At 41.3% G+C, this 27,814-nt stretch overlaps 2 protein-coding genes across 4 annotated transcripts; one reads left to right on the top strand and one right to left on the bottom strand.

Moving 5' to 3' along the window:
- On the bottom strand, nt 1–2,038 carry b3galt4 (UDP-Gal:betaGlcNAc beta 1,3-galactosyltransferase, polypeptide 4). The gene has a single exon (XM_083768950.1). It carries the CDS (start codon nt 1,577–1,579, stop codon nt 464–466), a length of 1,116 nt encoding a protein of 371 aa, XP_083625076.1. The 5' UTR covers nt 1,580–2,038; the 3' UTR covers nt 1–463.
- Nucleotides 2,039–4,503: 2,465 nt separating this feature from the next.
- On the top strand, nt 4,504–27,814 carry nr2c2 (nuclear receptor subfamily 2, group C, member 2). Of its 3 annotated transcripts, none has more exons than XM_083768929.1 (15): nt 4,504–4,661; nt 8,575–8,659; nt 9,147–9,188; nt 10,810–11,013; nt 11,502–11,607; nt 12,278–12,457; nt 13,131–13,287; nt 14,341–14,431; nt 14,698–14,843; nt 15,528–15,705; nt 16,874–16,995; nt 17,228–17,367; nt 20,495–20,632; nt 21,247–21,352; nt 23,359–27,814. In XM_083768929.1, the coding sequence occupies exons 2-15, from the start codon at nt 8,600–8,602 to the stop codon at nt 23,531–23,533; spliced, it is 1,845 nt and encodes a 614-aa protein (XP_083625055.1). In that variant the 5' UTR covers nt 4,504–4,661; nt 8,575–8,599; the 3' UTR covers nt 23,534–27,814. The 3 variants fall into 3 exon arrangements, with proteins under 3 accessions (XP_083625055.1, XP_083625054.1, XP_083625053.1); XM_083768928.1 differs by having other exon boundaries at nt 9,112–9,188; XM_083768927.1 differs by having other exon boundaries at nt 9,112–9,188; nt 21,217–21,352.

Raw genomic sequence — 27,814 nt, 5'->3', positions numbered from 1 at the left:
AGTCATATACTGGTGCTCATGGCCACATAGGTGACCACAGGTGAACACATAGGTGAACACGGACATTGCTGTTCCTTGGAGTGGTTGCACCACTCAAAAAGCAGAGCATTGGTCACACATAACAAGCAGTTCTATCTCTTCACTGTCAAGTTGGGGCATGCAAATATGAACATTTGCCTGTTTGTTTCTCATCTACAGTAATGTGTCTGTGTACGTGTGATAATGTGGTATGCTCCCTACTAAGTCATTCACCAACACATTTCCCTTTTGGCACCAACAAAAAGCCTGTAAAAAACAAACAGAGAGACATTCAAGAATTTAAAAACAAAAAGAGCTATAAAAATAAAATTACATTTTCTCAGTGTGCACAGTGCGTCTTCACAGCCAGAGCGCTTGTGCTATTCACAGTATTAAAGCAAGGCACAGCCCCTAACAAGTGTACATTAAGCTGGGCAGGACATCTTTACAAGCCCTGCTCCAGGCCCAGAGCTGTCCCAAGCATGGACCTGAATTTGCAAACACCCAGAGACGCATGCATTCCCAGCCAAGAGCAAGGGGGTGAAGAATGGGTATCTGCCCAGTACCGCAGCATTTCCCGGGGTGCGATGTGGTGGATGGAGACCATGGCCTGGTAACAGCAACGCCCATAGGGCACAGCTGGTCCTCCGGAGAACAGCGGGCAATGTGTAGGCAGCACTCCAGCTGCACGGGCACATAGCCCAACAAACACATCCTCGGGGGGCAGAGGTGTTGACAGAGGGGAGGTAGCGGCCGCCAGGGAAATTTTGAGCAAGGCAGAGCGAGAGAGGACATAGGCTGTGCCACTGCAGTAATCTGGGAAGACATTGGCAGGGTACGCTCCAGAAGGGAGGTAGTGCTTGCTGTCCTGGTCTCGATCCGGGGCCACGTTAAGGTGCACCCGGCCGAGGTACAGGTCTCCTTGTTCGTAGGGGTTACGGCTCCTGTTCAGGAAGTGCAGGAGGGCGCTGGGGTTAAACAGGACGTCATCATCCACTTTAACCATGAAGTGGGCCTGGGGGCAGAACCGACGGGCCCAGCCCAGCATGCATAGAGTCTTCAGGGTGAGGTTGTTATAGCTGTCCAGAAAACGCCCCTGGATCAGGTCTCCTCGCTCCCGGGCCTCCTCGATCAGTAGCTTGGCTAGGCCAGGGTCGTTCGTCACCCCAACCATGAACAGAGTCATGACCCGGAGACCCCTCACCTCAATCTCCCCGCCCCAACTGTCCCGGATAGCCTGGCGGGCTCTCTGATTGGCAGGGGCTGACGTAACCATAATGATGAGATAGGGCTTGGCACGCTGACAAACCAGAGGACTGGGCATGAGCAAGAACTCCTCGGATCTGGTTGGAGGGACGTTCTGGGGAGGAATAATACCCGCATGTGGCTCCACCATTGTGTTCATGTTCATAGCAGTGACCCATAATTCAATTGAGTCCACAAACAGCAGCGCTAACAAGCAAGCAACCACTATCGCAGCAATGACAAGAGGCAAAATCCCAAACCTGCTCCCCCTCTTTCCAAATCGGGGCATACACACCCAAAGTCCCCGTCCCAACATGACCTCCCTACAACCTCCACAATGATGAGAGGTAACGTTAGAGAGACCGTTGCAGCAGTAGCACACACAAACTCACGCGATTAATCTTTGTTTATTTCCCCTTCGGCTGTCAAATATGCTTCTTCAATAACTGTGTCCCAGCGAGAATCTCTCGCCACGCCTGATATCGCCTTGTTCCTTTTACCCTTGCTTGATCGTGAATTCAAATCGTCCGCAGTCGGAAGGGAGTGGGTGGTTGTTGTCTCCTCCTCGATGCAGCTGCAGCCTGCAGCATCACTCTCTTTTCGACACACATGCAGTTGCGCGGATGAAAGGGTCGATCTTCCCCCAACAGCCTGAAGCTGTCTTTGACCCTATTCTGCAGACTGAAGAATGAACATTGCACAATCTGCAGTTCTGCGCAGATATAGCCTATTTTGCAGCTGCAACAAAGACAGCCGAGACAGGGTAGTGCGACGTCCTCTCTTCGACGGTTACTTAGAATTTGTGTCGACTATCACAACTCGTAAAACCTGATTTGTCTTTTTATCTAATAATAATCTAGGTAGGCCTATAGCCTATCGGGTGGTTTCTTTCTTTATTGAGACGTCACGCGTCAATCATCTGCTATGTTGTTGTAGTTGTAGGGTCAACTAACTCAGATCACGCTGCAACTCGGTGGAAAGAAATCACACCCGTGTGAAGTGAGGGGCGCTATGGCCTACATCTTTTATGACGTAATTAAGACAAAACAAACATGGACAAAACAAACATTAAACTCTGTCCATGTCAATGGCGTTTTTAATGTTTTTAACTGTTTCATAATATGAAACAGTTTAATATATGAACACGGGCCTTTGATATTTTGTGGTTATAAATAACTTATCTTGATTTATATCAGCCAACTACATTTGGCGGGCTTCAACCAAGTGTCCATCCCTGAGCCTACAGAACCCGGAGCTTAGAACCCGTCAACTACCACCCTATTTCTATTCTTAGCTCCATCTCGAAAGTGATGGAAAATAAATTCTATGAACAGGTTTAAAAGTATCTTGCCACAAAATAATTAATGTACGAATTCCAATCTGGCTTCAGAACACCCCACTCCACTGACACATGCCTCCTCTATTTGAGCAACAAGGTGCAGATGCTGGTAAATACTGCAGCATGGTCAGGCTGGACCTCCAAAAGGCTTTTGACACCGTGACGTGAACCACTCCATACTGGTTAACAAGCTAAAAGCAATTGGTTTTGATAGCACATCAGTGAACTGGATGCAATCCTACCTGGAGGGGAGAGAACAGATGGTGGAGGTGAACGGAACACTGTATTGAGTTGTGCTTGAAATTTACTGTAATTCTCCAATCTGTTAATAAATTAATCAATCAACCCCTGTCCACTTTGACAGGCTGGAATGGCTTAGGGTTGATGACAGAGTACAGCATCTTGCAATGGGTCTGGTCCACAAGATTCGATACACCATCAAGATACCCATGTACCTGTCTAAATACTTCCTTAATGTCAACCTATGCCACCAAACTGTGGAACACCCTACCAACAGTCATTAAGGCATGCGAATCCCTTGACTCCTTCAAAACCGCTCTCCAAGGGCACGTACGGACGGCTGCAATTCGAAACTGGCCCCCGTAAAATCTGAATCCCCCACCCACCCCTTTTCCCCCTCATGTTTTCTTCCCTTTTTACCTCCTCTATGATGATTTTCCTGTTTTTGGCTATATAGAAGTGTATATATTTGTACGTCTCTAAATGTTATGATGAATTGAACATGGTGGACCCTATTGTAAACATGTGTAATGCTGTCGTCCTCAGTTTTGTATTGAGTTATGCTTGAAATGTAGAAATGTTGAAATAATTCTCCAAACTGTTAATAAATACTTCAATCATCAATCAATGATTAGTAGTCTACTAGTCTTTAGGGTGGTTGGCCATTTGTCCATTTGCTATATTTCTCCAATCTTGCTGCTGTGTTTGCAGTTGCACATTGTTGTACTTCGCCCATCAGATATGAGAGTTGTTTGTCATAATGTCAGTAATAAAAAAATAACAACACATTTGTAATCTACTATCTGTGGAACTGGAAAGTACTGATGTCTTTCTGCAGCCCAAATACCAACTCGTGGTAATTGATGACATCTTCTGGTCTTCATCGGCAGTGCAGTTCTTGTTAATGGTAAATGGTGCATTTATATAGCGCCTTTATCCAAGGCGCTTTACATAGATTTGTACATTACATTCACCCATTCACGCACACATTCATACACCGATGGCGGCGGAAACCATGCATCAGGAGCAATAGAAGCAGCAACATTATACCCTATAACCCCCCCCCCCTCCTAAAGCTGTGTATTCAGTGTTTGTTCACAGGTGCCATGTCTCCAGCTCTTTACTTTAATAGTAAACATGAACATAGATGTTCAGATGGGTTGCCTATGCCACAAAAATGTGGAACGCCCTACCAACAGCCATTAAGACATGTGAATCCCTTAACCCCTTCAAAACCGCTCTCAAAGAGCACCTACGGACGGCTGCGCCTGCAATTCGAAACTGGGCTGGCCCGTGTAAATTAAGTCTGAGTTCCCCCACACCCCTTTCTCCCCATACTGTACATGCATTTACGTCATGTGTCTGAGCAAATCGGTATTTTTGTCCTACACAAAGATTACATTCCCATTGATTTATTTGTCACTTAATACGTTTAACTAAATAAAACAATATATATATATATATATATATAGTATATTTTTTCATATATATGATTCATTTATAGTTACACACCCTTCAATAATTGGATAAATAAGAATTTAATTAATAAACTCCCTTGACAGGTTATTTCATGCAGACGGGATGACGTCAGTGCTGTCTGGCTCGCTCGTGCCGGGAGGTGGGGGCGTAGACAGGAGGAGGGAAAAAAAACCTCTCAACGACCTCAACGCACTGGAAAGGCGGTGCGGCGGGGGTCACGAACTATGACCTTTAACAGAAGAAGAAAACCAAAACAAACATTTTATTATATTAAAAACACCCTGGAACTTTAATACAAATCTGTGCATCTCCACAACAACCCGCAGGAGGTACGCAGGAGGTAAGTGAAGTCTGCTGCTTCTTTCCTCATTCAAAACAATAGAAAAGATCAACTCACACTGTTAGCTTTTAGACGGCTAGCCGCGGCGTGCTCTGCCCCTAGACCGACACTGATGCCTGGGAGACCGGGGCTGGGTGTGAGAGCCAGTCGGTGTAGTAGCAGCCCTCTCTGCCCCCCCAAAAAAACAGATCTACAAGCTAACAACGACGCGTCGCGATGCGAGGCGCGAGCTTGTAGATCTGTTCTCTTTGGTACTGCTAGAAGAACCCAAGTCAAATGTTCAAGATACGTTTTTAGATAAAGATCCCAAAAGGGGAACGGACAGGACAGCAGTACACGGCTGTTCAGCTAAAGAAGCTAACATTAGCTGTTAGCCTAGCTTCCTGCAGCAGTGAACTCGACCCTTTTACCTTTGCCATCCCGGGGACAGGAACTGGCTTTAATGCTCTAATGCGCAAGGAACCCTTTATTTGTTAACATAATGGCGTTTTACTTTTATTACCACCATATTGACGTAGCTGTCAATATGTATTTTTGACATATTGGTCTGATAAGAAAATTACTGTAATGCTTCTAATAACTGGCTTCGGCACCCTATTACTGGCTGATTGCCAGACTCTCCATTTTGTCCTGTGTTTTAACCATAATGGAAGAAAGTGTTGATTGATCATCTGTCCGGCCAATCAGCACACAACATTTTCCTCCTCAACCAATGGGGGCTAGTGCAGTGGACATGAGGCATGGCATTTATCACTTTTCAAAGATCATGTCACCAGTTAATAAAAAAACCACACCCGTGTGAAGTGAGGGGCGCTCTTATCATCTTACAACATGATGATGTAAAACAAACATTGAGACAAAACAAACATTAAATTCTCTTTATTGTCAATGGCGTTTTTAAAACAAACATTGAACTAAAAACAAACATTAAACCTGTATTATATAGGAGGTGCTAGTGCCCCTCAACAGCAGTGTTTCTTTTTGCATGTCACAGTCAATGTTAGCCGCAATTTCCAACGCTAGATTTTTTAATAATGGGATGAATCTAGAGTTGCAATACCCTCCATTGACTCCCCACTCCAATTTGGTTTGCGATCTGCTTGTCTTGAACGACGTTAAACTCACCAACGTTGCAGCTGTAGTCCAAGCTTGAATTATCCTCTTTCAATCTGCTGAGCTTGTTTTTCATAAAAATCCACCGTAGACATGTTATGAGCTACTTTCTGTCAAGAAATTCTGTGCAGGTGATTCTGGATTTTGGAAGCACTCGTCGTATGTCACTGAACGGCCCTGCGTACCACCTGTTTCGAATTTGCACATAATGCAGGAGGCAGCAGCGCGACCCGTTAACAAAAACGAGTGCTTCCAAACTGCAACACTTAGAAAAAGAATCGCCTGCAGAGGATGTCTTGACAGAAAGTAGCTCATAACATCTCTACGGTGGATTTTTATGAAAAACAAGCTCAGCAGATTGAAAGAGGATAATTCAAGCTTGGACTACAGCTGAAATGTTGGTGAGTTTAACGTTGTTTAAGACAAGCAGATCGCAAACCAAATTGGATGAGTGGGGAGTCAATGGAGGGTATTGCAACTCTAGATTCATCCCATTATAAAAAAATCTAGAGTTGCAAATTGCGGCTAAGTCAATGTGTACAATGAGCAAACGGGCACAATTCCAATACAGCAAAGGCTCCTTGAATTGATGGAGGCTTATCACATAACATTTCATAATGAATGAAGACCTGTGTGTACAGAGGTTATCACACATAATGAAGACCTGTGTATGTATACAGACAGACTAGTAGAGATTATTATTATCACATAATCCTAACAAAGCCATGAATTGGTTTATTGTTAATGATCATTATTGTTTATGTTGATTGTGTATATCTGGTCAATGCACTATCACTGGGGTAAATGAATAACTGGGTTACGGGCACCTGTTCACCTGCTGAGAAGAGTCGGCCTGCACCCTCACTTTCGCATCAAGAAAACGCCTAGACCAGGCGTCTCTTCCTGGTTTTTAAACAGCTGGTGGATGGAAATGACGCTCACGCGTGGCTTCAACTTGTAGCCTCGGTAAAGCGTTTCAGTTTTTCTGCCGACTACCGCTACAAGTTGAAGCCGTGTGCGCACTGCGAGTGTCATTTCCATCCACCAGCTGTTTAAAATTTGATCACTGTGATTATGTTATGCACCCAGAACTTGAGGCAAGTAAATTGACCCTATGAGAGCCAACCCAGGGCAAAGCCAGGAGGGGAAAGTAGTGTACCACCTATGTAGACGTGCTGCGGCGCGACAGCTTGGCTGACAACACTGAAGAGCTCACCTGATGTTGGATAAGAAATTGTGGAGGGCAGCGATCCAGGAATCCCGAGTTGGTGGTGTTGGCTAGACCTCACTCTCGCAGCAACTATGTTGTTATATAAGTTTAAGCCCTTTAACTACGTTCTTAATGTTTCTTTAATAAAAACCCATGAACACTGGATTCGCTGGATATTTAGATCCAGCGAATCTTCACAAATTATTTTCCTGAATGGTTGGGAAATGGAAATTAAGAGTTTACATATTACACATAAACTTTACATAGTACACATAGTGCATAAACTTTCCTTATAATGATTAGATCAGGTTTCAGTATTAATTTATGATATATTTTCTCTATTATTAAGGTTATTTTTGCAGTCAGTTTGTATTGGGGGTGGGGAAGGGGAGCAGGGCGGGGGTCGCGAGACATGGCCAAAGCATTTCCGGGGGTCCCCAGCCAACAACGTTGAGAACCCCTGTTCTACTGTACTACCCTGACCCTCACACCAGAGGGGAGTCACGGTCAGAGATGTGAAATGTGGGGCACGAAACAGGGGCACGGTGGCACAGTTGGTAGTGCTGTCGCCTCACAGCTAGAAGGTCCTGGGTTCGATTCCCGCTGGGGACGCTGTGGGCACTGGCGGCGTGTTCTCTCCTCCGCGTCATCAGTGCCCATATCCGAGGCGGGGGTCGGCGATAGGGCCTTTCTGTGTGGAGTTTGCATGTTCTCCCCGTGTCCCCTAGGGTAGATACCCTCACAAAAACATGCCGTAATCCTGGTCTCTAAAACTACCTCCCCCTGGCCAGCCGGGGCGCCTAATGGAGGGGAAAGGAACTGGTCGGAATAACGTGTCCCTTCCACGCGCTATGTCCGTCCGGGGAAATTCCCCTCTGTCAGGTGAAAAGAAGCAGCTTGGACTCCTCATGCATAGAAGGAGGCATGAGGTCAGTCCGCTGCCCCCCCAGGTTGGCAGAGGAAGTGTAGCGCCCAGGATTACATTAGATAATTGGCACTGGGTGAAAAGAAAACTGGGTTACAAAATCGTGGGATAAAAATGTAGAAAAATAAATAAAAGAGATGTGAATTGTTTTTAAAGTTACAATTTAATGACTTTGAAGACCTTCTTTTTGAGAGGTGCTCCAACGGCTCCAACAAGTGACTGTGTGTATCTTATGTAAAAAATTCCACCCCCAATTCCCATTCAAGTCAATGGTAAAATTAATTACTATTACGTCACATCGTCATGTACTTGATAAAAGTGGGTGCAGCAGATCAACTTGTCAAAGGCACCGCTCACTTCACACTGGGGTGTGATTTTTATTATTTGATCATCAAATTGGCCAAATTGTCAAATATTACGAAAGAAGGAAACAAACATTGCCATTGTGAGTTTGTAGATCAGCTATTTTCATAATATTTATCTGTAGAACTGAGTCAAACAAAATTGAATGTCTCAACTACTACATTCCAAGTGCTTGTCAGGGTGGGGGCATCTCCAGTTCAAATATGATTATTTTGGGGGTTCACAGCCTGAAAAGTTTGGGAACCCTTGTGCTAGGATGCACTTCTAGGTCTCACACACAACTTTGGCGTTTTTCCAAACAGACCTCACTGATGACCTTACATCGCCATGACAACCAACCTGCAGCTGCTTGCTCAGCAGAAAGTGGCCACTGAGCAGGTGGTAGAGGTGAGAGAGAGAGAGTGAGTGTGTGTGTGTGTCAAGATAATGATGATTATTTTTATAATCAACTCAATTGATTAGTCGTCGTACAGCGGTGTCGGACCAAAATGGCTCATATATATATATATATTTTTTTTTAAACTAATGAAAATTAAGATTACTATATTTTATCCCTGCATATCGAGTCTTTTATTTAAATTGATTAGTTTGATTAACTGTTGATTTACCTAAGTAATGATTTGCAGTGTGCACTTACGTGTGGTGTATTCTGTCTTCTGCGTTGCCTTGGAAAAACATGTCAGGTTCAGTGACCGCTGCATTAGTGTTGTCGTCGTTAGTTTGACCGATCGCAACTAGATGTCAGAGGAGTTAACAGTGTGCCTGCTGCAGTTTATTTGATGGAATTGGACGTGTTGGTGTTGAAGCTTGTTGTAACTCATATATGTGCCCTCCTGCAGATTCAGTGATGAGTGGTCCTCTGCAACACTTCCAGGTGATCTCCACTGAGCCCGCTTCAACACCACAGCGAATACAGGTACAGTGCAAAACAGACTGGCAGTGGCACTCTGTTGTAGTCGGAGTCTGAAGTATTTATTTTTTGACCACTCCTACAACCAGCAATGTCCGTGTTCACCTATGTGTGTCTGTGTTGGTTAATGAGCACGAGTATGACTATTAGTACCAGTAGGGGCGCTGTTGTGCCAGAAACGGAGAGAGAGAATGCTGCACTGTTGCCTGCTAATGAGAGAGAGAGGGGAGTTGCACCACTCAGTTCACACGGGTGTGTTTTTTTTATTGCAAATTCGGCCGACGGTACTTTGTTGTACGCATTTGTGAGAGGAAATCACATGAATTAACAACTCCATACCAGGAGGTGGCAGTAGTTTGCAGGAGCCTGCACTACTCAAGAGGGCGGAAGCTGGTAAAAAAAAGCGAGACATAGCATTTTTGCGATGCCTCTAGTCATAGACATAGTTGTAGTAGTAGTTCTCTCTCTTTAGGTTGTCCTCAGAAGGGCCCTCCGTCGTTGTTTCCAGTCATCCCGGTTCTCCATGCATCTGCCAAGTTCGTTGGTACTTGAGAATATTATGTTATTAGTTCAAATGTGCGATTTGCAATGTCTCTGGCCTATGTAGGCTTGCTCCTTCACCCGCAGCAGACAAGAGGGAAAAAACGAATGCTCTGTCAACGAGACTTTTCAACAAGAAATAGGAATTCATCAAGAGAAATATGCAAGTGTTTATAAATATGTATCAAGCTTGATTCATGTCATAGGTCTATACATCATTCCTCTACTCTTTTCATTCCATCAAGATTCAATTTCATACTGGCTAATAATATTCAGATTTTGTCTGATTTAGGCCACTAAATACCAATACCATTAGGCTAAATGTTATATTTAAGGTGATACACGAGTGGTGCCTTGGGGGAAAAATCTTAGGTACAAAAAGCCAGAAGGGCCATTACAACATCATCACGTTGCCTCACCAGCCTACCCTCTGATCAACTTTATTCCAAATGGGTAGTTATTTGGTCCAGTGTTCCAGACCCTCGCCAACACAGGTTTCTTACCGGCAATTGCCTCCTGACTCCATCTGCACCAGATCCAGATCATCATAACGTTCAATCATCCTTATAATTAAATCATTTTATTATTTTTATTCAGATCGTATCTATCTTAAAACAAACGTATAGATTTGTTATTTAGGCTATTGATTACCTGCCACTATTGAGTAAGTTTTTCACAATTCTTCTCTTGAAACTTCGGTCAGCGTTCGATGTTCAACTAGAAGTCACAACCCAACGGCACGGCACCAGCTACAAAAAGTTGTCAGCAGGTTGTCGGCAACAGACGATTTCCAACCCTTTCCGACGTCGGTGCGGTGGAGAGCTAGCTATATACCCTGCACTGCTATAGATTGAATAAATAAATAAGACAATATACAGTGTTTATCAGATAGTAGCCCGACTTTCTAATGAAAGTAAATAAATAAAAACTAAATAAGCAAAGAAATAATATGAATCAACTGATGGTTTTAATAACTGATGGTATTAATCGATTACAACTCTGATTATCGATTTAAATCATCAAGGCAAATCATGGACATCCATCTATTCCTTTTCCCTGCATGTGTCTCCTTGCTCGTCGCTGTCAGATTGTAACTGAGCAGCAGACGGGGCAGAAGATCCAGATCGTGACAGCGATGAACCCGTCCAGTGCTGCCAAGCAGCAGCAGTTCATCCTGACCACTGCGGATGGCGCTGGTGCGGGCAAGGTCATCCTGGCCTCACCGGACAGCCACAACACAAAGCAGCTTATCTTCACTGCTGCAGACGGCCTCATGCCCGGCAGGATACAGGTACACGTTTGTCTATAATACCGGTTCTCAGTGTGGGGCCCGGGGGACACCCATGTGTCCTTGAGCGGGTTCCAGGGGATCCCCAGCTAAATGATTGATCATTAGGAACCAAATGGACCCTTATGGGTATGTAACTAAAATAGAACCAAATGGACCTGTAAGGAGGGTACATTGTACAGAGGGTAGATTGGGGTCCCAGAGATAAAAAAAATTAAATTAAAAAAGTTTAAAATGGGGGTCGATGGCCTCATGTATATCAAACTGGGGGTTCTTAAAATTAAAAAGTGTGAGAATCATTGGTCTAAACTCTAAAACCACGTCACAACCATGATAAGATGTGGTATTTGTGGCTGGAGGCATGTGTGATTCTGGTGTGTCCTACTCTTGATACTTTAAAGCTGTGCCACCAGTGATACCGCAACTGTATTAAGGACAGACTTTGAATTAGAGAGGAGATTGTCTGACTGCACCTTGTACCCTTTTCCCAGATTGTCACAGATGCGGCATCGATGGAGCGGCTGCTAGGGCAGGCGGGGGATCTGAACCGACCGCAGCCAGTGGAGTACTGTGTGGTCTGCGGAGACAAGGCTTCAGGTACTTCCAGCTTTACATACTGAACACTCACTGCTTGCACGCTTGTTAGCTCACCCAATTAGGGCTTGAGACTAACTACACATTGTTTACACTGGTGTACCGTCCTACAGACAGTAACCTCTTCAATGAGGTGCACCAGCCCAAAAATGTAACCCATTCTGGGTGGGAACCCCTTTTGGTGTTTTAAGCATTATGTTATTCTTTAGCTGTTGAAAAATAGCAGATATACAAGCTCTGCTATGAACAACACATTGTCAGATGGGTTCGGCGGCCAAATACATATAATTCTGGGGGTCCTTGACATGTAGAATCTGGTGTCAGGTCTAAATGGGTTAATACGTCTTTTTTTGTCAGCTTTCCTAAACATTGGTTTTAAAAATGTTTAAAGTTTCACTTATTTCTATGGCATTTTGATCGCTGTTTTATAAATCGTTTGTATAGGTCAACAGGTGACAGACATGTCACTACTTGAGGCAGGCTAAGGGTTCACTGTGAAATTGTTAATTATTATAATATTGGCCATATTATAATAAGGTGTGGAGGTTTAAGAGATGGTCCTTTCCTTAAGCATCTACAACAATTGTATTTAACCTGGAAAATCTGGCTTTAAAACAACACACACGCACACAGTGACTCGCACACATCTACTACATGTCATGTATGTGTTCAGGGCGTCATTATGGGGCAGTCAGCTGTGAGGGCTGTAAGGGCTTCTTCAAGAGGAGCGTGAGAAAGAGCCTGACCTACAGCTGCCGCAGTAAACAGGACTGCGTCATCAACAAACATCACCGTAACCGCTGCCAGTTTTGCCGGCTGAGGAAGTGCCTTGAGATGGGGATGAAGATGGAGTGTGAGTTTGTGCCATCCTAGTATCACGCATGAATACGTTCAATAATAGTTGACTGTTAGAGCGCAAGTAAGTAGTCATGATGATGAGTCACACTGGTGAATACATTGATGCAGTGATTCCCAACCTGAGGACCGGGGCTCATTGGTGGTCCATGAGGTTACGTGTGGGTCCCCAAATAATTTGCAAAACACGATTCTCAATCACAAGATTTTGATGATAATATAACGTAGTATATTTGTATTAAAATGTAAAAAGAATTATAAGTTAGGAGCACTCTTATTATCATACATCATCATACATCAGCCAATCAAATCATCACATTCCGTGTTACAACACACACACACACACACACACACACACACACACACACACACACACACACACACAAAGCTGTGCATAGGAGGGACCCCTCAAACATCTTTGTGGTATTTCCTCCTTAAAACCTAGAAAAATGTGTTTTCATTGTGATATTGATAAATAGGAACTTAAAGTATACTACATTAGTTCCATTGATTCAAGCCAGAACACAATCAATCAATTGATTGATCATTAAAATGCTCTGAAAACCTTCCAGAATTTCAAGTCTGCCCTGATCCAGAAACGGTTGGGAACCGCTGAAATTATTTGTACTGTTTAGTGTTTACTATACTTGTTTTTGTATTGGTGTCGACAGCTGTACAGAGTGAGAGGAAGCCCATTGACCTTGTGCCCAGAGAGAGACACGCCAACTGTGCTGCCTCAACCCAGAAGATCTATATCCGCAAAGACCTCAACAGCCCTCTCATCGCAACGCCAACCTTCATCTCTGACACAGACACAGAAGGCTCACGGTAAGTGATATTTAAGCCCCAATCGGGGAAGCTCTATTTAATTGATGTTTTATCCATCTGTATGGTACATATACTGGATAACATAGTATCATGGTAACATAGTTAAACTCTAAATAATAAAGTCTCATAGTATGTCATGCAAATGTATTGGCTATTTCACTTTTGTTTTTGTTATATTTTGAAAATGTGAGAAAATCTTATTTGAACATTTTCACCTATAATGCCATGTCCAAGATAGAGTCACCAGGTTGAAAGTAGTGTTTAAGTCTGTCTGGGCTTTATAAATATTTAACCAATTGCAAGTATTTAGAAGAGCTTGTGACTGACTAATAACTACATTTGATAAGTTGGAACACAGGTTGGTTATGGACAAGATTTCTACCTGACACTAACAGTGACGATATACACAGCGTTAGCAGCGCACACTACAGTTACAACCTGTCAATGACAAATATTGTTTGATTCATTTAGAAATATTAATGAAACAATAGTTTGATTAATTAAAAAAATATCTTAAAAATCAAAATCAAATCATTAATATGTTTTGAACTTTTGGGCTCTACTCTGGGGACTTTTAAATCCATGGTTGTTGCTAGAACAGCATCAAGAAAACAATCATGCCATTGTATCAATATGAATGACCGCCCCCGCAGACTTTGCTTCTGCAATGCACTTCTTTATTTTTACTTAATTAATTGTTTCCACCCAGTTTTAGCAACAGAATCTCTCAGATTGTCCTCAGTCTAGGTTTATTGATGCCATCTTTACTCTGCTGGATAGCTGAATACAAACAATGTAGTGTGACACTGACGTGGTGATCTGGCGTTTTTGTTCTAGTTCAAAGCTTAAAACACAACATTTAGGAATCCTGGAATACTGTTTAAACATTTTTCCCCCTCCCTTCTCTAAGTTGTCAGTGTCACACCACACTTGTTGAAGATTTAGAGATTAAAATGGTTCAATTCTTCCGGGAACCATCACATAATAATGCAATATGTTTTGGAACCTTTTGATACTGACATGTGGCTGATGATGGCTGTGTATCCCGTGCAGATCCAGTCTGTTAGACCAGGGAATGCTGGTGAACATTCAGCAGCCTCTCATCCAGGCTGATGGAACGCTGCTGCTGGCTACCGACTCAGAGGTACAGCATCTAATGACTGTCTGTCCTGCTGCTGGACAAGTCTTTGTGGACTATATGTGGTGGCGTGTGTCTCAGAAAATGAATTTCATTTTAGTCAGTGGTGTTGTAAAAACATAACCACTTTTAACCGGGTTAAGCAACTTAATTGCTTTACGGTAGGCTATATGATTTTCTACTGGTGCACTGTTTCTAGCAGCCAGTGACATTCCAAGTCTCTTAATGTGGGCTAATCATTTGCATGGCTACATATGTTGTGACCCCTCCAGATGGAGTCTGGGCAGGGGGGCCTGGGGACACTAGCCAGCGTGGTGACATCCCTAGCCAACCTCAGTGACTCCCTGAAAGACAACCTAAACAATGGCGATACCTCGGATAACCAGAGGGAGGAGCAGTCCGCCAGTGAGATTACACGGTCAGTTAGCAGTACTGTGACGAACACTTTTCAAGTTGATGAACACTATTGTCTCTTTTAAGAGTTGGTCTCCTTCAAACAGCTGACAGTGATTGAATAAAGGATCTGTCCAAAATCACATACTACTGGCTGTATACTAATTGGTATGCTATTTTACAACTTACTTTTGAGTGCATAGTTGCATACACATTACACATACTTATCATGGAATGTTAGGAAAGTGCCCCATCTTGTGACAAAACCCAGGTACTACACTACACCTACATGTTCCTGTTCATCAATTTGTATAGCATTAAACGTTTATTGGACATGTCAAATCGGTTTCAGCAAATGACTACATTCTAGAGTTGTTTTATGGAAGAGTAATTGACAAGACATCACACCAGTGGTTTGGTCGCTGCATGCTACGCAAAGTACTACGCAAAATGTTGTTGTCCATTATTGTGTACTGTAATATTTCCCAAATTTAGTATGCATTTCACGTGCTCTTGAGTGGTTACTAAGCCTTCAGCCATACTCTCACATACTGTGTGTGTGTGTGTGTGTGTGTGTGTGTGTGTGTGTGTGTGTGTGTGTGTGCGCATGTGTGCGTGCGTGCGTGCGTGCGTGTGTGCGTGCGTGCATTTGTATTTACCTGCATTATATTTGGGTGTTGTTGTCATGTGTGTTGGTGTCTACAAACAGTGCCTTTGACACCCTGGCTAAAGCCCTCAACCCATCAGAAACAGGGGTGGGACAGAGCCTGGCAGCTAAAGGGGAGTGTGAAGGTGGAGCCACCATCCAGCTGATCAGCCATGATCAGGACAGCCCCATCATCGAGGTGGAGGGGCCACTGCTGACAGACACGCACGTCGGCTTTAAGGTGGGCGCAGCATCCAGTCAACTCGCAGGTAGACAGCGGTAAATTAATGTAGTATGCTTCAGTCTTCATTAATTTCTTAAAATAAGTATTAAATAGCTGAGCTCTATATATTATGATAGACCTGGCTCATTGATATAGAGTGTTTGTTCAGAAACGGGGGCCTGCCTGTCTCTAAACAGAAATTGCATTTTCAAGACTGGATACCAATTCTATCCAATCAGGAGAGATTAACCCATTTTGGACTGAGGCCAATTCTAAAAACGCTTCTAAATCCTGACCTAAGATTTCTGAAAAACTTCAGATATTTATATAGCAGCATAAAAAAACGTTACATTTTTGAATACTGTACATACTGTACAGAACCCCAAGAGGGGTTCCCGTCCAGAAGGGTTAGTTCCCGCCAAGAATGGGTAAGTGAAATTGGAAGTGGTGACACAAAGAAATGAGCAGAAGATTTTTGAACTGGAACAGTATAAATCTTAGCTGATAAATGGGTACTCTCTCCTGATAGCTGAAAAAGTACTCATCACCTGAAAAGAGAGAGACGAACTTACACTCTACATTGAAATAAATTAGTGCTATCAGAATATAGTGCTGTAACCTTTTAACAAAACACTTTTTGTTTTAACCAAAGAATATCACTTACCCTAACTTTTTTAAAGCTACCACATTCGCCAACCGAACAATTATTTTTTGTTGCTTTGGCAGGTCTCAACATTGTGTGTGATTGGTCAGACACTCAATGCGCTCGTGCATTGTATTGTTTTATTTCTGCCAGTGTAGTACCATGAACAGTTTTGAAGGAAGGCTGGTACACACCTCTATAATCCCTCTCTGAGCAACTACAAACTCAACCAGATGGCAATTCATTAATCGGCACACACTTTGTCCACCGTGTCTGTCAGTACAAACGGTGAAACCTACTGACAAATTATACCAAAGCACGTTGGAGATTGATGTGAACAACAAACGGCAAAGAATCTGTGGTAAAACCACAGTTCCAGAGTATAAAACACTTTTGTCCCCGAGAAACTACCTTCGTTCTGAGAAGACCTGCCCAAGCTGAAAAAAGGTTTGGCGTCGGTCGTCGAATGCTGTAGGCTTGAATAAAATAATGAACTTTTTTTTTTAACACTTTCACTCTCTTACTTTAATCTCGTTCCTCCAGTTGACTATGCCCAGTCCAATGCCTGAGTATCTGAATGTGCACTACATCTGTGAGTCGGCATCCCGCCTCCTCTTCCTCTCCATGCACTGGGCACGCTCCATCCCCGCCTTCTTAGCCCTCGGGTGAGAACGCACTATGACACCTTACCACTATCAACCTGGCGTCCCTATCTGGCATATCATTATAGGTGGCAACTGGCAACAGCGGATCCACAATCGGTTTCGTCAGTAGCGCAGACAGCTTCTCCTTGTGTTATGCGTACGTTTGTAACCACTGCAAAAGAGTGAGCACGTTATGGTTCCTTTATTCACCCCACTCCTCGCCCCTCTGCCCCTCTCTCTCTTTCTCTCTTAGTCAGGAGGTGAACACCAGTTTGATACGAGCCTGCTGGAATGAGCTGTTCACTCTGGGTCTTGCTCAGTGTGCTCATGTGATGAACCTTTCCACTATCCTAGCTGCCATTATCAACCACCTGCAAAGCAGCATTCAGGATGGTAGGATGGCATTCATACCTCATAATGAGCTATACTGTATTGAGTGCATTTATGTGGACAGACTGGACACTATACAGATCAAACTCCAATTATTAAGGCAGTACACTGGTCATTGAAATCGGCATGTATACGCCGTTATCTAATTTCCTAAATCAAGGTACAATCAATTTCTTATTGTGCCACAAGATGCAACAACTTCACTTCACATGGGAAGTATTTACAAACCTTTACGGAGAAACTTGATTTGAGTAAAACACGTGAACCCGGATTATTACCATAATTAACGTTATGCATGTAAATACTAGCTAGCTAGCTAAAAACTAGTCTAACTAGCTGTGCCATTATGAATTTAACAGCTGCTATATGTAAGTAACCTGGGGCCTATTTCACGAAACTTGGATTAGCGATTAAACCCGGATTTAACAGATATCCTGGTTTATTATAGCCTGGATCAGCGATTAACCGGTTTCATGAAAACTGGGTAATCTTGCCAGATTAATTTGACCAGTTAACCTGGATATGTTGAGGCTTGATTCGGTTTCATGAAAGCAATGCCATATTAGTTCCCATGGAAACTAATGCTTTGGATTTAACCTGCTCCGGACCAGGCTAACAGCCAGGTTTAACCTAATCTTGATGTCTTTACTGTTCATTAAGCAGTCAATCTGATCACAAACCAATGATTTTTTTCCACACTTATTCAATTATTATGGGTTTATGTTGCCTTGTTTTAATCGGTCTGCATTAAAGGACTAATTTAAGCACTATATACAAAATCAAAGCTTGTGAGCTTGTAGATCAGCTACTTTTGGTGAATGTTCCCCCAGAATAGGTTTGCTGTGGTGCAAGAATAATTATTATATTATATTATAAAATTATTATTATTTTTTTTTAAGGGGAAAACATTACTAAATATTACCATTACTCATTGTTTTACAACATATTACCATTGCAACATTTCACCCACTATTGAACCCATGACCAACAGTTCACCAGTCTGGCCCCTGTCTGGGCAACAACCCCCTTCCCCAAAGGTAGCTCCCTCAGAGGGAGGTATGGCCAAATATCACAATGCTACAATATCATTATGCTTACAATATTAAGAATTCTGTTACATTTATGACGATTTCATTATGAAGTTTTAAGTTAAGAGTAGTGGTAAAATGTAGACTATATTTTTGGGGTAGTTAATCATTCAGTCTATCCACTATATCCAGTATTTTCTCTCTTTAATTACAGCAGCAGTATTTATTTTAGAAGATTGAGGGCTCCATTAAGCAGTTCAAATAATATTACAGTTTTATGAGCTGGGGGCGTGTGGTATGTCATATTGCAATTTTGGGCATGTTAAGAAGCGCTTTCGACACCCCGTGGTTTGCGCAAAACGGCCTTGAATTAGTCATGGGTGTGTTTAAGGAGTGTTTGAGACGTACCCAATCAACATGTCCGTACTATTCTCTTTACCAGTCAGCTGATGTCACATACGGAATGCGCACTTTGGGGATCATGGTATTACATTTCTTCAGGCTGGCACCATAGACACCAAGACATGACATGACTTTGTCACATTTGGGTTAATTATTCCTATTGCACTGCATGCTGTCACCTTTATGCCTCAAAATAATTTGTTTCTATTGAAAAACACCAGTAAAATAACGTTTATTATATTTTATTTCATTCAAGTCATGATGAAGGAATGAGTTGAATTCTTGATAGTGAGTCTGCCATATCCAGATTAATTTTAATGACACCACATTAAAATAAAAAAACATATTTTGATTGTCCACAAATATAAAGTTCTTCCTTCTTTTTAAATATGTTCTTGCACATTGTTCTAATGCTCATTATATATATCCCCCTGCAGTCAGAGTTCATAGTTTTAATGAATGAATGTGATGCATTGTGAGCTGGTATAGATCTGCTATTTTCAAAAGTAATCTTGGAAAGATTTAATTTAATTTTTGGATTAGCCGTCCTTAGTTGGGCAAATGCATTCATCTGGGGATCCTTGACATGGGAATGTGCTGTGTGAGGATCACTGGTTTAAACAACATTAGGAGAAAAGCCCAAATAACCACTTTAGAAACAAGAAAAGCAACCACAACTAGTAGGCTACAACTACCAATATTTACAAGCAACTTTACAGAAAAAGAAGCCGCTTATAATAAACAGACATGGCAACACTCCAGCAGCCTCCCAGAGCCGCTCAAGTGTAAAATCAAACAGTGCTTTTTGCGTTTACGAGGTGGTCAGACCCACGTCTAATCGTTATGCGCGAGTGTTTTTAGGTCAAGGGGCTTAATAGCAAATTGCGCAAAGCGAAAATAATTAACATATGGACACTCCCACAATGCTAAAATATTCAGGAACGCCGTATGCCATATGTGTGTGCGTTCAACACGGGCCGATATGTCTTTCATAATACGATTGTGCACAGAGCGAGGGCAATTTATGTATTACCCCATTGTAAAACGGATCTTCAAAATGGCACCCAGAGTCCGTAAATCAGTAAGTCTGGAATAGATTAGTAAAGATATACAGAAGGGGGCAGTAAATTGCAACTATTAAGGATGCAAGCTGCCATAATACCCCACGAAGAAGGATCTGTAAATCAGTGTTCCACCGAAGGGGTCTAGACTAGAATGAATAAAGGGTCTACCCGGTCTAGAGAGGAAAAGCCAGACTCTGCATTCAGCCAGGCTTTATGATCCTGGCTATGATCCATTCTAAGCCTCGCTTGGCTTTAGTGGAATGGAATAAACCAGGCTGAACAGACCAGGATTTAACAAGCCTGGTTTTGTCTTAAATCCTGGATTAGTTCATCCAAGTTTCGTGAAATGGGCCCCTGCTTGATTAAATAAAGTTCATAAGGCCTGGGCCACGGCTTAGCGGTCCAGGTACCTTGGCTGGTAATCCAGCTGGTTGCGGGTTCGACGGCCTTTACTGCATGTCACCCCCCCCCATCTCTCTCCCCATTTCCTGTCAGCCTACTATCTGTCCCTCCATAAAAAATATAAAAATAAAGGCGAAAGCCACAAAAAAATTTAAAGTTAAAGTAAAAATAAAGTTCATAAGAGCAAATTCTGAAGGTTCAGGTCCTAAATTGGTGATTTTCTTTCTGTCTCAGACAAGGTTTCTGGGGAGAGGGTGAAGCAGGTGATGGAGCACATCTGGAAGTTGCAGGAGTTCTGTAACAGTATGATGCGAGTGGAGACGGATAGCTACGAATTTGCCTACCTAAAGGCTATAGTGTTGTTCAGTCCTGGTGAGTACAGTATGTTGAAAAGACCTTGATCAGGGACTATTAACCACTTTCAACCTGTTTTTGCATGCCATGTCATTATAGGGCTTAAGGTGGCCCCACACTAGAGCATAATTACCCTGATTTGGTGTCAGATGTACAATTACGGAGGTGTTCCCCATTTGAGGCTGTAAGGAACTGATTATGTGCCAAAATTATTCTGTAGTGTGAGGTGTCTCAGACAAAGGGCCCTATCTTCCACCCGGCACAAGATTATGCTAAGCAGCAGCGCAATTATCATTGGCATTTTCCAACTGACGCAGATGTCTTTTTGTATGCCCAGAGGCCATGTTGTTATTTTGCGCCCATCCAGCGCCCATATCTTACACCCAGAGAGAAGAGTCAAAAAGCTATTGTGCTTGAGACCTACACTGACCTGCTCAAAAGTCTAACACAATCCCCAGCACATGAGCACAACATTCCCCTGCTATTTAGAGAGCGCATTAAGTTTGTATTCTATTTTATTTTAATTAAGCTAATCCCGTGTGGGAGTGACTGAACTGTTTAAAAAAACTACTGACTGAACAAGCATACATTGACCATTTCAGAGAATGGCTATTGTGTGTGCCACTCACCAGACCACCCAGGCTTGGATAGCAGCAGCCAGATTGAGAAGTTTCAGGAGAAAGCCCTAATGGAGCTGCAGGACTATGTGCAGAAGACCTATCCCGATGACACTTACAGGTACACATAGCTCTGAGCCATCCTAAAGCCTAAAGCCTAGTTCAGAACAAATATTTGCAATGAGACTAAACGGGTTTAAGCCAGATTTATACTTTGCTGTATGATGTTATTGCATGCCGAAAATAGCCAGTCTACAAGCTGACTGAAAGCTGACAGGGGAAAGTCAGATAATAGGAAAACTTAACAAAAACTAGAACTGCACTCTGTCGAGTGCATACTTGCTTGTTGCACACTAGTAGGCCATAAATGGCCAACTAGTGCGCAAGCAGAGCGCGCAAGTACTTTCGACCGCTGTAAACTGTCAAATCTCAGTATATCTGTGAAGGAACGTTTGAAATGTATAATTATTAGGTGTAACTATTTGCTACCTACCTACTTTATGCATATAAACACCTAGTATTGTGTATGGTTCAAGTATGGTTCAAGTTTCTATCTATATAAAAAATACAGTTTTATCGATGTAGATATATTCTAGATCCCTTTTTAGTTTTTCAAAGAAAAATAAATCATTGATATGTGATGAAAAAAAAGGTATATAAACTGAATTAAAATATATTATACAGTATAATTATTTTATTATTTATTGTAAATTGTCAATTGTTTTAAATGTATTTCATCTTGGACTATAGTGATATTAATACTAAATCATGATCAGAGTAATATGTGTCTCTAACTTCAATTTCTGTAATATTCACATTTGTTAAAATATACATGATCTAAAATACTTCCGTAATCTGTAGTTGGATTTGTATTTAATTGTTTAAAGCCTAATCTTGACATGAAGGTCTTTATACTTCTATCTTTCTCAGTATAATGGTCTTCATTGAAATCTCCTATTATCATAATTGCAGAAGTCGGAGATGATAGATACTTTACCATGTTTTCGAGAAATGTGTTTAATTTCGAAAGGTCTGTTTTAGGTGATCTGTACATAAGAATGATATATAGATCTTTATCTTTTACATGTATACATATGTGTTCTACTCTTTCTAATATCCTGATTTCATTTTGAATTATTTCAATGGAAATATCTTCTTTTATAGCAAACATAACTCCACCTATATCATATTCTCTGTCATTCCTGATTGTATTGTAATTCGTGTTCATTGTTTTTAATTTAAAAGTAATGTTATTATAGCTTATAGCTTTATGGTTAGCTTACACAAATGGACCAGATTACACAAATGACCATATGTCTTACGTCATCATTTAGAGCTAGTCATACATATACACACCATGTACTCTGGTCCCAGCAAATCAGGCACAATTTGCTATTTTAATTTACTGATTATGTATATAGTATACGTATGACTAGCTCTAAATGATGACGTAAGACATACATATACATATACTATATAGAGTATGTAGTTGTAAGTTGATTAGCGGTATACTGTGGTTACTTTGCGCCAAAAACCGTGACAGCCAACCCACCATTTGATGCGTATGCAAATAAAACAGCAGATTTGTGCCTGGTTTGCTGGGACCAGATTTCACAAATGACCATATTTCTTACGTCATCATTGAGAGCCAGTCATACATATACACACCACATACTCTGGTCCCAGCAGATCAGGCACAATTTGCTATTTTATTTGACTGATTATGTATATAGTATACGTATGACTAGCTCTAAATGATGACGTAAGACATATGGTCATTTATGTAATCTGGTCCCAGCAAACCAGGCACGGATTTGCGCGCTCTGCTTGCGCAAGTAATAAATAAATATTAGACATAATATCACAGTCTCTTGTGCATGCACTGTAAGAGACGTCCTTTAGAAGCAGATATATGTATCTGAGAATATACAGTCTTGTGCAAGTAAGAGACAACGCATAGCAGCAGATATTAAACTTAACTTGCTATAATGCAGTGGAGTGTATTCGTAGTAGAGAGATAGGAAACTGATGTCAGAGAGAGGAGGACATGAATCACAGTTCTACAGCCAGAATCAAACATTGTCTACCGGCAACCCATCTAAAGAAATCTTTCTATGGTTTCAACAGATTAACCCGGATCTTGACGCGACTCCCGGCCCTGCGTCTAATGAACTCCAGCATCACAGAGGAGCTCTTCTTCACAGGATTAATAGGTAACGTCTCAATAGACAGCATCATTCCGTACATTCTCAAGATGGAAAACGCTGAGTACAGCAGCCCAGAACCCGATGCTACGGACTGACGTCCTAGAAGAACAACTATACAAATCGGTGCAGTGCCGCTTGTCTTAAGGTCTTTACACACAGGGGGCCTTTTGTTTTGTGTGATTTATTCGGGCAAAAATAAATTTTCCGTTTGTGTGAATGAATAAATAATAAATCCACACAGAATACTACATAAAAGTGACGCAATGTCTATTCAGAATGAGGTAGATTTTTCACAGCGAATAGGCTAGCTATATGATTATGAATACTTTTGATGCAAAGTAACTTGCAATCAATTTTTGTGCTCCCGATGTGTAAAGACCTTTCTAATGGTGCGTGCCGTAAAGCCATTCAGGGATCGCTGTAAGACTGAAGCCTACTTCATGCCCCGTCACGCAATGGTGTGAATAGCTGACTTACGAGCTTGCAACATGTTGCGAATGCAACGATTTGTGAGCTTGTAGGTCGGGTTTGAAATGAATTGGGCTCAGGTTGGACAGTTGTTAGTGTTGACACCAGGATGAGGAGGGCTGGAAACATCTCCAGAGGAGATGCTTCTTGGAGCTACTCGTGAGCGTTCATGGCACTGCGCTCCTATGAAAGAGGGCTTTCCACACCGTTGTCTCTGTTTCCTGGTCTCATTCTAGGTTTATCGCACTTTGTTCATTTCCTTACATGATCATTTAACCTTTAAGTCTTTCAAGTTATTTTAGTCTTATATAATAAGCCTGTTACTGTACACTCATCATGATGAGTAGTGTGTATACAGTATATATAGATATATACAGATATACTATATATTTAAATATACCATTTAACACCCGTTTCTACCGTAATACCAGAAAGCTGTACAGTATGTTCAAGCAAAGTCCTTAATACAAAAATAATAGAAAGGTTAAAGGTGGGATTAGAGGTTTATCCATTTTAAAAGTTATACCTAAAGGATGTCTTGGTACCTACTTACAGTAAAATGCACAGTGAAGAAGATTTGAAGCTACACAATGTCTGCATTTGTATTATTTGTCAACATTTGGCTTAGGCAAATAGGCTTGTATGTTGAATTGGAACTTTATTAATGCAGTGGTCACTTTTGCGCTTTCAGTTCATACTCTGGGGAGAAACTGAAACCCCACCACCCGGCTGAGTATGACGTAAGAAAAAATATATTGTTGCTGTCGGGCGGAACCCTCTTACATACTATATATATACATACCGTGTATATATATATATATATATATATATATAATTTCTTTTGCTATTTTGAATTGGAATCAAAACAGTTTTGGACATATGAGGATTCCACCCGACAGAGCAGATATCGTGTATGTAACAGTGGTTAACAAATTAAGGATTGTAACTTAAAACAAGAAGTCATAATTTAAAACTAAATAAGATTTCTCTGAATGTTTAAAATGTGTGTTATAATACATTATTTTTGTTTTGTTTCTCTTTTTTTTTAAATGTTTTTCATAGTTAAGATTTTGTACAACCAGGAGCACTTGTTCATTGTACAGTTGGTTATATAATAACTATTTCCTCCTAATATACATGAAAGGTTAACAGCTAAATCAGGTACAAGAATTAACTCAGTTTAATGGCAACTAACCTCAGTACAGTGTCTAATCTGTGAAATATTCAGATTAATTAGCCATTTTGTATGGTCACTCCACTCTAAACTCCATTCATAATTGACACAGAACCGATGTTCAAAACCATTTGATGGTTAGATTTATTCTATTTAACTTTTATTGAGACATTTAGTTCATCTGAAGCCCATCACACACCGGGTGCGCAGCGACGCGGCACAGGCGTTGCCGCTCGGCAACGCCTGGAAAATAGAACAGTGGCGTATCGGAGCGAGGCGAGGCGTGAACGCTCGTCGGACGCCGCCGGTGTGCGATAGATTCATTGAAAATAACGGAGGCGGCTATTTTGACGCGCGGCGTTCGCAGACGGTGTGTGTAGCCCTTAAGCCAGAGGTGGGGCCAGCTAATTTTTGTCTCATAGGATTTTTTGTTTTTAAGTTAATGTCTGGAAATACACATTAACATGAATCCAACATATCATTAGCAAATATAAATATTTAAAAGTAGGGTAAGTGATATTCTTTGGTTAAAATAAGTGTTAAATAGCTATATATAGTGTTTGTTCAGTAGCAGGAGTCTCCCGTCACTCCTGCTCTTAAGTAAACAAAATGCATTTTCAGTTCTGGATATTAATCCAATCAGGAGAGAGAACTTGTACAGAAAACAGATTAAACAAGTGAAATTGGAAGTGATAAAATAAATGAGCAGACAAAATTGGAACACTACAATTGAAGCTGATAAATAGGTACTCTTTGATTAACTGAAAAGTTTCCACCCACCTGAAAAACAAAATCTGTTAAAGAGATGAAGAGATGGGAGACTCCTGTTACTGAACAAACACACAACAATGGTTACTATTAGAATATAGTGCTTTAACCTTTTAACAAAAAACGTTTTGTTTTAACCAGAAAATATCACTTACCCTACCTTTAACACACTGATGATGACCGTGCTGTCAAACAAATCTATGAAGTCTTCAAACCTGCATTTAAAAGAAAAAACCATTGGAATACTCCCAAGTTAGTCTCAAATCTCATCGGCCAGACATGAATGAGACAATCAGCTAAATATTACCCTTACGGGTCCATTTGGTTCCATTTGTACACATCTGTAAGGGGCCATTTGGAGCCCCTTCAAGGAACCATGAGGGTCCCTGGACCCCACTTTGAGACCCACTGGTGTAGCAAGTGTTTCCAGTGAGCCAACATCAGCACCCTGACTCTGTTTGACCAGAATGGAACAGAGCCTTAATTAGCATATTTGGTAACTGTGAAGGAAATAAGGAAGAGGCTCAATTTCCAATATAGCTGCTGTCCATAAAGCTTATTAAAATAAAAGCTCTCTCAGTGGATGGTTTTGTTCTGAATAGTATCACAGATTTTATGTAGAGTGTAACTATTTCTGGCATAGGAGATACAAGTTTGTATTATTATGTCGCAAATGTCTGTGCAATTATCACACATCACTTTTTCCCTTTTATGACAATCAATTCTATGCTGTTTTTCCTCCAGTTATGTTTAATTATCATGCTGTAGTTTAATGTCAGCCTTGCTTTTGTACATCTGCTTTTTCTATGTGCTATATTTATCAAATAGCGTCTTTTCCTACAAGGAATCTGCAAATTTCAAGTATTTGCTTCATATGGTTACTTCCGTTGCTACTGTTTATACATTGTTGTGGCATTTGTATTCTGTTAAGTGCACATCCATCAGCCTCTGGTGTCCCGCTGCATTCATGCTGACTAAAACCCAGTTTTGCTTTAAAACTTTAAATCTGATTTGTTGTGAACAAATTAATGTGTCCAATACGTCCAATTAAGTGTACATAAAGTATGTTTTGGGCAGGTTTGTGAGTTTTTTTTTTGTTTTTTTTTTAATGAAAGTAAACATGTTGATTCAGCCTCAAGTGCACCAATGCACTTGAGGCAAGCTCACAATGTGTCCCAATTGTGTCCCAATTGTGAACATGTAGATCAGTCATTTTTGCGCTGTGTATGACAGAGTATCGATTAGGCTGTAGCAGTATGCATAGGCTTGCATACTGTGTTGATGATATCGTTGGCAAAGAAGAGCATCAGCAGTATCATGAATGACACAGATGAAGTCAAATTAAATTAAGTCAGCTGCGATTACGTTCTCATAAAATAAATGTCAATTGTAATATGTGGGTTTAAAACCTGTAAAGACTGTTTTTAAAGGCACTTAAGTGAACAGACCTTTGTACGTGTAATTTCATTAAAAATGAGTGCATGTCCTTTTTAAGCGGAGTTTTATAATCTTGTCACTGTCTGCCCTTAAACAAGGAGCATTATTGTTATTTTTTTATAGTGCATTGCAGTGCATGAAGACATTAAATGCATTTTATTAAATGCTGTATGAAAAATGTTGATTTAAATGTTGTGGCTTTAAAATACTAACCATGAACAGTCACCATGCTAAAGGGTGTGTGTGTTTTTTTTCTGCTTTATGGATTAAGCATAGTATGGTTAAAGTTTTATAAGTGTACGTATTCGCTCATGTAATACGAATTTCTTCGGATATGGTGATTGAATGATTATTCAAAAATACATTCAGTTTTTGCTCAAGTTTGTCATACCCCTACATTTTCTACCTCATATCAATGAAACATGTATTTGATGATTGAACGCCTGTTCTGTATCATTCCATTCTCTGAGGCTGGTATCTCTGAGTCTGAAGCCCCAGAAAGCACAGTTCAGAAAAATAATAAACTATT

This window comes from Protomyctophum parallelum (assembly GCF_964188405.1).
Source record: "Protomyctophum parallelum genome assembly, chromosome: 7".
Classification (NCBI taxonomy): Eukaryota; Metazoa; Chordata; class Actinopteri; order Myctophiformes; family Myctophidae; genus Protomyctophum; species Protomyctophum parallelum.
Note: the sequence above shows the minus strand (reverse complement) of the source record. Positions and strands in the feature narration are given on the sequence as shown.